Source organism: Melanotaenia boesemani, chromosome 19 (genome assembly GCF_017639745.1).
Source record: "Melanotaenia boesemani isolate fMelBoe1 chromosome 19, fMelBoe1.pri, whole genome shotgun sequence".
Classification (NCBI taxonomy): Eukaryota; Metazoa; Chordata; class Actinopteri; order Atheriniformes; family Melanotaeniidae; genus Melanotaenia; species Melanotaenia boesemani.
This window is the reverse complement of record NC_055700.1, coordinates 4900697-4913054: the sequence shown is the minus strand read 5'-3', so window position 1 is coordinate 4913054 and position 12358 is coordinate 4900697. Positions and strand designations below refer to the sequence as shown.

The 12358-nt window shown below is 39.9% G+C and overlaps 1 protein-coding gene across 1 annotated transcript; it reads left to right on the top strand.

The window, feature by feature from the left end:
* The first annotated feature begins 39 nt into the window (after positions 1-39).
* On the top strand, positions 40-12183 carry hpse (heparanase). Its single transcript, XM_041969290.1, has 12 exons — positions 40-316; positions 1597-1718; positions 2438-2566; positions 2640-2813; positions 3191-3362; positions 4569-4616; positions 5007-5100; positions 5181-5287; positions 7479-7593; positions 8343-8470; positions 9531-9677; positions 11203-12183. The coding sequence occupies exons 1-12, from the start codon at positions 102-104 to the stop codon at positions 11360-11362; spliced, it is 1611 nt and encodes a 536-aa protein (XP_041825224.1). The 5' UTR covers positions 40-101; the 3' UTR covers positions 11363-12183.
* The last annotated feature ends 175 nt before the right edge of the window (positions 12184-12358 follow it).

The window sequence follows — 12358 nt, the reverse complement described above, 5'->3', positions numbered from 1 at the left end:
GACCGGTCCTGTCCCTGAGTTCCTGCGGGGTGGCGCCGGGACGTTTCGACTCCGGTGTGAATGAGGCTAAGCAGGAAGTGTGTGTTTGGTGTGTTTGAGTCATGAACTTAGTCCCGCTTCTTGTCCTGGCTTTCTGCCTTTACCGGACCGATGGAGACCAAAACAGAACAGACCGGTACTTTAACAGGAGCTCTCCGGTTCTCCTGGACCTGGATCTGGACCTGTCGGCTGTGTTTCGCCGGGTCGACCCGCGCTTTCTGTCCGTCACCATCGACGCGAGCCTGGCCGCAGAGGAGCGCTTCATGCTGCTGCTGAGGTGAGTTCACTGTCCGCAGCTTTGTGCGCTCATCTCTGCGCCAAGAACACAAAAAAGCCGCTTAAATCCAGACTGCAGCCGCTGTCTGCGCTACTTCTCCCAGATCACGTTTACCCCGCCGCGTGGATCCGTTCCGCTTTCCAAACATGATCCAGAATCAGGTTTATTTAACAGACACGATGAAAGACGCAGGAAACTTCAGAGAAGACAGCAAGTCAGAGTGAAAGTAAAAAATGTGCTGCAGTCTCGCATTGTGTCATATTTAATAGTAATAGTTCAGCTTTATGTCGTATTTCTATCGTGATCCAGAAATTAAACAAAAAGAATTGAAGCAAAAGTTAAAATTCTTAATAAGAAGACAAAAACAGCAGCTGGTGGGTTTGTTTTCACTGGAAATCTAAACCATGCTCACGTTTTCTGATCAAATTAACAATACAACAATGTGAAAAGATCAAATTAATAGAATATGACGACTAAGAGGTCTTATGGACACATTCATCCACAATTATGTTGAATATGTCCCCATTTAGTCACATTTCGGAGCTATAAGGTAACAAAGCTCTTCGTAATCTGACCAGGGTCATTTGACCTGATTAGATTATCAGTAAAATGAAGGATGAGCTGAGCAGCTGAGACTTCTTTTCTCAACATGTTTAAAATGCTGCACTGATGAAGTGAAGAAACTAAAAAAACAACCTGGAGGATGCGAGGATGACATGCTGTTTGTTATTTTTTGTTTTATTTATTGCATTTTTTCTGTTTTACTGCTGTGCCTTTCAAAATGATTTACATCATGTTCACCGTGATATTTACGTTATGGCAGACAAACAGCCGATGAGCTTGAAGTTGTATATTTTCTGCAGGCTGCTGGTTTGTCTGTTGCAGCATGCAGCTGTATGTTGGCCATGTTTTGTGCAGCTTTCTTTTATCATCTGCAGAGCTGTTCCCGTGCAGATGATGTGTGGGGACACGTTCAAAGCTGAAGTGGGAGAAAAACATCAGCAGCTCATGGGAGGAGTTGATTTTTCTGAAAGTTTGAATGAAATCCAGTCTTTGTTGTACTTTTTCATGTGGTATTTTGTGTTTGAGGTAATCTGAGAAGTGTATAACAAAGAACTTGAAACTTAAAAATGAGTAAAGACAAGTTAAAATAGTGTCATTTAAATAATGTACGTCCTGTATGACCTGTGATGTGGGAGTAAAGAGGGGAGCGGTGGGGAGCTTCATCTTTATGGGTATGTGATCAACAAATGACTAAATTCTTTTTTTTCCCTCTTCAGATCTCAAAAGATCCAGGTTCTGACCAAAGCTCTGAGTCCAGCTTTTCTAAGGTTTGGAGGGACAAGACAAGACTTCATGGTGTTCACCCCTCAGAAGAGCCAGCTGGATGCAGGCCTCGCCGGTAAACAAAACGGATGCTGTTATGAGAAGAATGCAGTAGTTTTTTCTCTCCTTCAGTTGCTGAAAAGCAGGGACAGAGTTCAAAAGATAAATGTGTCATTTCTATTAGCAAAGAATTTTCTAAAAAACAAACAAAAAAAAAAAAAAAAGCTAAGAATTTTCTGTGTATTTATCATACTTTTTGGGTTCTGTGTTGATTCTTTTAAAAGAAATTTGTTATAATTATTTTTCCCTGTGTTTTTTCATTTGATTTTATTCTAATATTTAAAACAAATATTTACACTTTTAGAAACAAGTTTATTGTTATTACTATTAGTTACCATTTTTAGAATTTTTTGTCATTTTATTTAGCTTAAGAAATTAATTCATTAATTTTGAGGGGAAACTTTTACTACTATCAATATTTTCAATCTTTTCTTTCCTCTCAACATTTAATTAACTCTTTATTTATTTTATTTTTGGGGGAAGTTATTCTGTAAAGTTGTAGGTAGATTTTTCCTTTTTTCCTTACGTGTAACGTGATTTTTTGGACATTGTTTTGCAGTGGGGGTGTTATTCTGTAAATTACTTTTCATGCATTTTCACAGTTTTTTCCTCTACTGCTCACCTCATTCTCACATTTGGGCTGACAGAAACGACTCAGCTGGTTCTGTTGACAGATAAGAGGATGAACTGAGACGATCTGCAGCTGAAATGTTTGAAATGTTGTTGTGTTGTCAGATGAGTCCTACGACAGCTCGCTGCTGCCCTGGTGGGTGGAGAAGCAGCTGAAGGAGGACTGGACTCAGCAGCAGCTCATTCTGAGGGGAGAGGAGCTGCAGAGGAAGTACCACAGGGTCCAGTTCTCAGGTGGGTTCTGATGGTTCAGCAGCTGTCCTCTGAGAGCCTCTGACTGTCCTCTGACCATGTTTTTCTGTCTCAGAACTCACTGTGGACCTGCTGCACTCCCTCACAAACTGCTCTGGCTTGGATCTGATCTTCGGCCTCAATGCTCTGCTTAGGACGGCTGACAACAGCTGGAACAGCAGCAACGCTCGCACGCTGCTGCAGTACTGCGAGTCCAAACAGTACCACATGTCCTGGGAGCTGGGAAATGGTACGCATCAGTCAGACGTCCTCTGAGGCTAAAAAGACTTAATATCAAATCACAAAAAGAAAGTGTTACAAAATATTAATAAAATGCAATGCAAGAATATAATATAATAATTTTAAAAAGTCACAAAATCAAATATAAAGTAATTAAACAAAATGACTGAGGACTATTTTCAGAGGAGGAAGAGTCGATCAGCGTTCTGTTTCACCGTTGTGTTTTGGTTATTTTAAGACTTCCTCTTTCATTTTTCTCCTTTTGTTATTTATAACAGTGAAGTTGAAGTAATACTGAAAGTCTGTGGTTTCTTATCTCTGGTGGCGCGACGTGCACACAGGAAGTTTCATCACTGCACCATCAGAAACTGTCGTCTTTGTCCTCAGAGCCAAACAGCTTTGAGAAGAAGGCCGGGGTTCGTGTGGATGGATATCAGCTCGGGCTGGACTTCACGCACCTCAGAAAGATAATGTCAGAGTCCAAACTGTACCGGGACGCCGGGCTGTACGGGCCGGACGTGGGCCAGCCGAGGGACCACAAGACAGACTTACTAGAGGGGTGAATGTTCAGATATATCATGAAATGTTTCTGCTGCACAGTGAAATGGACAATTAGATCATAAACTGGTGATTAAATATACATTTTATTCCATCACAAATTTTCAGGATCTCTATAAAAAAAATATATCTTTTAAAAAATTTTCAAATGACTAAATGTACATGTAGAATATAAAAACACAACTTCTTAATCTAATTGTGAAATTGTGCTTTTTTAAGGTATAAATAAACATAAATTTGTATAGCAAAACAATAATTTTTGCTTTTGACCTTTTTTAAGGTGAAGAATTGTGGCATATTGGTCAAATCAGAATACATACAACCATTTTGGGGAAAAGCTGTAAAATATATTTAAAAATGGCTAGGTATTATCATATCTAAATCACAAACTCTGCCTTTTAGGGGATCATATAGAGCTACCAAATCCACAAAAATATGACCTTTCAGTAAAAAATGGTGCAATTCTCACTGCTGTCAAAGTGATGGACAAGCTGGAAAAATACAGCCCCTGCAGAACCCAAAAATGGTTGGATTCTATACTAGAAATGGTGTCCTTTGAACAGATGTTGCCCAGACTTACTAACCTATTGCTGTAGTTGCTAATTTAATTCTAACTCAGTTTATTTATATTCAGTTTGTCAGTATGATTCAAAATGTACACTTATCACTGGACAGTGAACGTGTGACAAAGTAATAATGATACTGTTTTGTATCGTTCATCTAACCAAGCTTCCAAATAACAAAGTTAAATAAAAATAAATATCTGAACTTTTTTTTAGCAATAAAGGACACATATGTCAACCCAAGTTGAATTCAGGTGATGGTCTTTGGCTAATAATCCTCTCATATCCTTCACGTTTTCAGAGTAAGATTTGTTAAAAATTGCAGTGTTGTTATTCATGTCTATACAGGAAAGATCTTTTGACAGGTTATATTTTCATTATGAGAAAAATTTTCACCCTCCTGTGGGATATTTCAAAGATATTTTTTAGTCTTTTATAGCACAAAAAGATCATTTTATATGATGAGGAAGTGAAATTATTAAACAATGAGTCCTGTTTAATCACATGTAATGTATCACCATGGTGAGATATCGGGAGAAAACTTGAAAACGTGCTTGAATGTGACTTCGAGAGAGCTGTGAAAACCTTATGTAGACTGAATATTCTTTTAGTAACGGATGTTTGTTGTTTGCGCTCTGCTGCAGCTTCCTGGAGAGCGGAGCCGAGGCCGTCGACGCCCTCACCTGGCACCAGTGAGTTCACCTTTTACAGTCAGTGTTAGAAGACCACCACATCTTTTCCATGTGCAAATCAAGCAGGTCATTTAGCAAGATGAATTCACAGCAGTGGCCCTAAAACAGAGCCCTGTGGAACACCTGCATTTCTTTTTCCTTTATACTTTTATTTCAAATTAAAATTTAAAACAAAACAAATTGAATATTTAACACAAAATCCAAACTTTTAAAGGATGAAGTCAAATACGTATCCATGTCTAACCCTTTACCCATAATAACTTAACTATTGAAACCTTCCCAGTAACTGACCCGCATGAATTGGTTTTGTTAAATCGTCCGCATGCTTTCTTATTGCATCATCACTGTGTTCATTTAGGTTTTAACAAACTCTTGTCCTCTGTATTCTAGTTATTATGTGAATGGAAGAGACACGTCTTTGGAGGACTTTCTGGATCCTGAAGTTCTAGATACTCTGGCCTTAAAGACCAATGAAGTTCTGGAGGTGGTGGCATTGAGAACACGGTTTGATGCCTCAGTGTTTGTTGACCGTGAAGTCAGTCTGTATTTTCTCCTCTGGTTCAGACTGTGAAGCGGGTGTCTCCTGGGAAGTCGGTGTGGCTCGGAGAGACGAGCTCAGCGTACGGAGGAGGAGCGCTGGGACTGTCGGACACGTTCGTCGCAGGATTCATGTGAGTCCAGAACAAATCAAAACAAAGTCAGATTAAATCATAATGGTGAAAATTACCGCTTGTTGCACCCAGACACTCAGTGTGTTGAGTTATTTATTCAGTCACAAGTTAAAAAAGTCTTTATAATCCAATAGTTAAGTCTGACATTTTTCTTCGCTGTACATTTTTTTGTTTTCTAGCTGAAAAGACGTCTGAAATGAGGTGGTTTTATTTTTTGATGGAGATGTTAACACATTCATACACAATTGCATGTTAATCTAAATGAAACAAGTCTTAAAACTGCAGGAAACCGAAGCCAAAAAGATAAAAGAAAACATCTAAATCCTTCTGAGTCACAAGAAAAGGTGACTTGAGATCCAGGGGCCGTCCCCACGATGCCGGATTGCAGCAAAACCGCAAAAGTATTTTAGCAAACCACCCTGTCATCCCCACGAAGCCAGGGATTAGCCTCCGTGAAACCGACCATGTCTGAAGCCAGGTACCAAAGTGGATCGGTTTGAGTCCTCTACTGTCTGGTCCTGTGTGTACAGCAAAGCCGCACAACTCGAGGATATGACGTCAATGTGACGAACACTCGCCGATTCCCATCTACCCTTCCTCAAGTTTTTTATGCTTTATAGTCAAGTATTTTTTGAAGAAGAAGCTCAACTTCTTTATTAGTCCAAAGAAATGTTTCTCCTTTGCTTCGCAGTGAATCCTCAGCTATCTTCTTTTTTCTGCTTCCGATGTGAACTTCCTGCAACAAGCAGTGAGCCTTTATCTGCACATGCCTTGTTTTGCTCTATCTTTGGAGTATTACTCTTTAGCACCCCTACAGCCTGTAGTATGTACTACAGTAGTGTCGTGGGGATGTTGAAGCCTTTCTGCTAGTTTTTGCCACCGTTTTCACACCTGAATCGGCTTCGGTGCCATGTGGACATAGCCCCAGATGAGACTAAAAAGCTCGTTAGCAGGATATGCTAACATTGGGAGTGTTTACTTGAGCAGAGCAAATGTTTAACTCATTGTTTCTCTCCTCACTGCTTCAGTATGAAAAGAAATAAGCACACATGTCCTCAGACTTCAGCTCAACTCGCAGACTTTCATGTGTTAGCTATACCTCAGCTCAGGCTCAAGAGAAGAGCAGCAGAGCTCAATTTAACAGGTATGTGAGGGATGGACAGCAGGACAGGAGCACAAGGCCATGATTCTCTTTACAGGGGAGGGGGGAGGTCTCTGAGAGTTATTTAACTGGTGATTGAGTGGCTGATTGAGTTTACTGGTTATTACCCAGCAGCCCCAGTCTCATGATGAATCCTAAACTAATTCTGCTGCTCGCTTACAACAAGCAGATTTATATGGAATGACAGAAGTGCCACATGAAATGTTTCTGTAAAAAGTTCAGAAACTGACTGAAGAGGTTTACAAAGGAATAAATTAAAAGACAAGTGGAACAACTGATTAAAGTAAAATCAAACATTTTAAAATATTTTTTCAAAGTAAACCTATCAGAACCTAAATGAAAGTAAATAAAAGATGAAGGAGGCCAGATTAACTTTGGAAATCAAAAACCTCAGACCTCATGTGAAAGATAACCAAAAGACAGTCATTAACCAGCTGAGCTAAACTCATATTAGTCCTTTTTCCACCTTTAGTGGGTGTAAATTATGAGTGTGAAGTTCTTTCCAGAAAAAGTAGCAGGCCTAGAAATTTTCCACTCACTTTCACAAACCATGTTTTCGTTTCCGTTGTTTTCGTTTTCAGTGGGTGTGGATTTGCAATAACCTCGTGTTTTTATTGGCGATAACTCTTGCAAGCCCAGTTCTGACAAGGAAAAGGCAGCAGGAACATTAAAGCCAAGATAAGCCTGTTATAGAAATGTAACATATAGATCATCATTTAACCAGCATTTACACAATAAAAAAACTATCAAAAGACCAGAATATTCTAATGGAAAGTCTTTCAAACACCAACCCAGCTGCCCATTGGCTGTGAGCTTTACCGTTAAATAATAATGAGCCAATAAGTCCAACCAGCAATCCAAACATCCAGCCAGTCATGGATTAGGATCTGCACAGCCAGACTGATAAATCACCAGTTTGTAATCAAGCGTAATCTAAATGCACACACATGAAACTCACGCCTTGGTAGACCCTTGGTATGCGGACTGCAGCTGAGACGCACCTCAGAGTCGAATGTTTTCTGTCTGCAGGTGGCTGGATAAACTAGGTCTGGGAGCCAGACTGGGCCTGGACGTCCTGATGAGGCAGGTGTTGGTTGGTTTTGGGAGTTACCACCTTATCGACAAGGACCTGAATCCTCTTCCTGTAAGACTTCTTCACTGGTTTAAATCAGTTTGGGTTTAAAGATGCTTTCTGGCAGCACTTGCACTTTTTCTTTAATCTCTAAAACGTGATTTGATGTCAATTTAGACAAAAAAACAAAACAAAAAACAGTCAGACAGTCAGTCAGTACAATTTAGCTAAACATTTTTGCAGCTATTTTTTATTATTATTTTTATTTTTTGTCATGTCGTTAACTTTTTTGGCCACTTGGGGGCAGCAGAATTACTGGAAAACAAAACAGACATATTCATGAGTAAGCTGATTGATTAACTGATGATTAGAACATTTCTTGGTTTTAAATAATTTAGTCACTTTCAAGGAAATAAAAAATCAGAACCGGAGCTAAAAGAGCGTGAATGTTGGACAGAAAGATGCGTTCATCAGCGCTCTCTGCTGCCACCATCTGGACAAAATGCTGCTTTAACCCTTTAACAGCTGGTGTCACACATTTGTGTCAAACCACTTCTGGCCTATGTTTATTTTATTTCTTTCGATTTTATTTATTTATTTATTAGCCGTTATTCACTCATATTTATGTTTTTATTTCTATATTATTTATTTATTAATTTTCTTTATCTATTTATTGGTATTATTTTATTTAATATTAAGTTGTACTTTATTTTGTTCCAGTCTTTTTTTTCTGAGTGTTTATTTTGCTTGTTTTTATTGTAAATGAATGCAGGTGTTAAGGAGTAAAAGCTGTCTTTCTTGTCTTGTGTTTCTCTGTTTAGGATTATTGGCTGTCTGTTCTCTACAAGAGACTCGTTGGACCAGAGGTTTTGAAAGTTCAAGCAACGCAAGCAAGTTTTGGCCGAAGTAAAAGAGTGAGATTATATCTGCACTGCGCCAACAAAAAGAGGTACTCACAAAAACTCAGCCACCAGAAACAAGACTGAAAATCTGCAGCAAACCATGGAATTTAGCTCAATTAACACATTATTGTGTGTGATTTATTATTTTTACTGATTAAGACACATGGACATGAACATTAACATGATAAATGGTTTTGATTCCAAAACAATTTGACTGTTTCTACTTTATTTATAAAAGAAATAAAGTTTTATTGAATTTGAACAAATTCCCACTTCCTTACTTTGGGTGTTCTACTGGAAACAAACCAATTTCGGTGTTTTCTAAACTATTTTTGCACTTTGAAATGATTTGTTAAAGGCTTCCTTCAGTCTTTATGGGTTGAAAAGAAAGGACCAACGAGGGGAAAAGGAGATTTGGTTTGAGCATGGCAGTGTAACCAACGTTAAACTAAACTATGAGATTTTAAGATACGTGGCTGCATTGACATAAAAAACCTTAATCGCTTCTCTTGGATGATTTCTGATGTCTTTCCTCCTTGAAGGCTGCCAATGCTGTGTTGTTGTACAGTCTAATTGAAGTTGGTCCAAAAGAGCCCCTGAGCCTCTGTGACAGGGAACTCCTCCACAATGTGGAGGCAGCATTCAGCAGAGGGCTGCTGTTATCTATTAGATAACACTAAACTTTTAGAAATTCAAATGAAAAACACTTTCAGTTCCATTATTTGTCTTTTTGTCTTTTTTACTCAAATGTAATTTCCGTTTTAAGTGACAGCAGAGACTCAAAAACATGTTAAGATTATCACATTGTAGATGATTAATTGTGTAAAGCTCCAAATCTTCTTGATTACTGAAGTGTGTTAAGAAGCTTCGCAGGCTGAAAGACATCAAATTTCACTGGCTGGCTCAATATTTGGATTAAATACAGGTTTAATAGCTTTTCTTCATTGTGAGACGCAAATTGCGGTGCTGTAAAAACGATATAAACCAGTCAGAGTTCAGCCTGTGCAGCTTCTTATAGCAAACAACCATCAAAGGTTTAAAAAACTCTGATTTAGTCAAAGAGAATGAAGCGAGATGTTTTCAGGTTGTTGTTCTCTGTATCTGCAGTTACAGGAGCGGAGCCGTCGTGCTGATGTCAATGAACCTGAGTAAGAAGCCAGCGAGGATCTCGGTTCCGGCCCTCATCTCCAACAGCACAGTGGACGCTTTTGTCCTTCAGTCTGACCGCCAGGGGGAGGAGGGACTCTACTCCAGGTGCCTGAGCTGTGTGAATATGGTCATTTATCTCTGAGTGAGAAGCACCGAGTCATGGGAAAGTCATGTTTATCTCGTCTGTTCCATGAGGTGCATCTTAACTGCTGTGATGCTCGCTGTGACTTGATGTAAAAAGATGTGTGAGAGGAAATCTGCTCTTTAAAATCTTTCTGAACAGTGATTGAATTGAAGCCTGTTTCATGCACTGAGGTCATCACTGATGATGTAAATCCACTTCAGCGGGGAGCTTTGGAAGCTAATTTTACACTCGGGTTGGTACATTGTTTTCCACCTGACGGAGGCTGAGGTGTGGACTCTCTCTGCCTCCTGTGTGTCAGACTGTGGAGAGGAAGGAAACACACCTGAAACAGGTGATGGTGGATCTTCCTCAGCAGCAGGTAAAGGGACGAGTGCAGTTGTTGTTTCACTCTGATTCAGACCAGGCCGTCGCGTCTCTTTGTACAGACCCTGCATGTTGGCAGGAAAAAGCTTTTGTGTGTTTGCAAAGCTGACTCAGGCCAACAGCAGCAACTGATCAGAAAGAGGAGCATTCTTTTTGTAAGGCTACAACTCATGATGGTGATCATGTTTTGGTCTGTGTTGCTGCTTTTAGTAGCACTTTGGTCCCCCATTTGCCATCAAAACTGCCTTAATTCTTGGTGTAACAGATTCAGCAAGGTGATGGAAACCTTCCTCAGAGGTTTTCTCCATATTGACATGACAGCATCACACAGTTGCTGCAGGTTTGTCGGCTGCATCCATGATGAGAATCTCCCGTTCCACCACATCCCAAAGCTGCTCTACTGGACTGAGATCTGGATACTGTGGAGGCCGTTGGAGTCCAGTAAACTCATTATGTTCTAGAAAGCAGGTGGAGATTATCTGAGCTTTGTGACATGGTGCATTATCCTGTTGGAAGTAGCATCAGAAGATGCTCCACTGTGGTCATAAAGGAATGGCAACAATACTCAGGTAGGCTGTGGTGGTTAAACCAGGCCATGCTGGTACTAAAAGACCCAGAGTGGGCCAAGAAGACATCCCCCACACCATTACACCACCAGCAGCCTGAAACATTGATACAAGACAGGATGGATCCATGTTTTCAAAATGTTTCTAGCAAATTCTGAGCCTAGCATCTGTATGTGGAGTTAAAGTAAATCCACATCTAAAGAGACACACACTGTTTGAAGGAGGAGTTCAGTTTGGTGACATCTGGTGGCGACTGATGTGACAAACTAGACCTTGAAGGTTTCTGAAGCTGTTGGTCTCTTAGATTTCTCACCACAAAGGTCTCCAGAGTTACTCAGAACAGTTAAAAATGTACAAACATCCTGGGAAGGAAGCGTTCTGTTGGTGAGAGAGGTCAAAGGTCAGTCTGGATGCGGTAGGACAGGAAGGATGTACAGCTGGCAGATCAACAGAAATATCTTGTCAACATGGAGAACAGTTTTCATCAAAAGTAAATTTCATGGGTTTTTATCCTGTTTGCTGAATTTAACAGGAAATTGTGTGTATGTTTTTTAAGGTCTGTAAAGCTGAATGGAGAGGTGCTGAAGATGGTGGATGATAAAACTCTGCCCTCCCTCAGCGGCGTGCATCAGCCTCCAGCTGAACACCTGCAGCTTCCCGGGTATTCCCTGGCCTTCTTCGTCTTCGCGGACGCCAAAGCACCAGCCTGCAACTGATGCCAGCAAATAATCCAGCCAAATGAAACTCACTAGACTCTAATATGACGGACCGAAGGCTCCTGAATGGTTTTTCTGATGTAAACTATTCTGCGGTGACTTACTTAAAGGAAAAGTTCTGTTTAATGATTCCACTCGGCTCAGGTTTGAACGTTGATGTTTTTATTTGAATAGTTACAGTAAATAGACGGTAGTTTGCAGCCTTGTTGCTGTGAGTTGATACTGCCTAGAGTAAAAGTCAATAATTATAAATATGTATTTTAATTATAGTCCTATGATGGACTGGTGACCTGTCCAGGGTGTACCAGCCTGTTAATTGCGGGGATAGGCTCCAGCTTCCCTGCGACCCTGAATGGGACGAAGCGGTACAGAAAATGAATGGATGAATTAATAAAAGGACCAACTAACACTACAGAAATAGTGACGCTCCAAATGACGGCAGCAACCAAGTTTATACACGTCGAATAAGTGAAATGTTGTGTTGTAGGCACATGTTGCTTTATAAGGGGCAAAACACTTTTCCTACTTTAAATCCCCTGTGGGAGGCATGACTCTGATAATGTTTGGCAGCTTGTCTCTAGGTTTTCTTTTTTCTGAGGATGGCGATGGACATGCATCACTTGGCACTTCAGCTGGCATCCTGTCAAAGGAAAGTTCTCTTCCTACAGATGACTGGTACTAAAGGAAAACATGACACTGGCTTGTGCATATGGGACAGGATGTAGTCTCTCTATTTTATTCATGAAGGTATTAGTGTTTGTTAAAGTTTTGACAAATTAAAATGCTGTAAATAAAGATTCAGCAGCATGTGCAATAAAATGCAGGAAGTCTTTTTTGTCATTTTTAATTATATTAAAAGATACTGAGATTAATATTTTCTTTAAAGCATTTTGTTTTTCCACCAAAAAGTGCAACTTAAACTGTATCTAAAAATATATCCTGTATTGAGGTAAATGTTGCACATTTAAAAAGGTGTAATCTGAAACATGAAAAGTG

Bases quoted from the DNA above. Each gene is read 5' to 3' on its own strand.
- hpse (XM_041969290.1), top strand. From the start codon at position 102: ATGAACTTAGTCCCGCTTCTTGTCCTGGCTTTCTGCCTTTACCGGACC. The intron at 2,567-2,639 runs GTGGGTTCTGAT...TTTCTGTCTCAG, and splicing joins CCACAGGGTCCAGTTCTCAG to AACTCACTGTGGACCTGCTG. The intron at 3,363-4,568 runs GTGAATGTTCAG...GCTCTGCTGCAG, and splicing joins AAGACAGACTTACTAGAGGG to CTTCCTGGAGAGCGGAGCCG.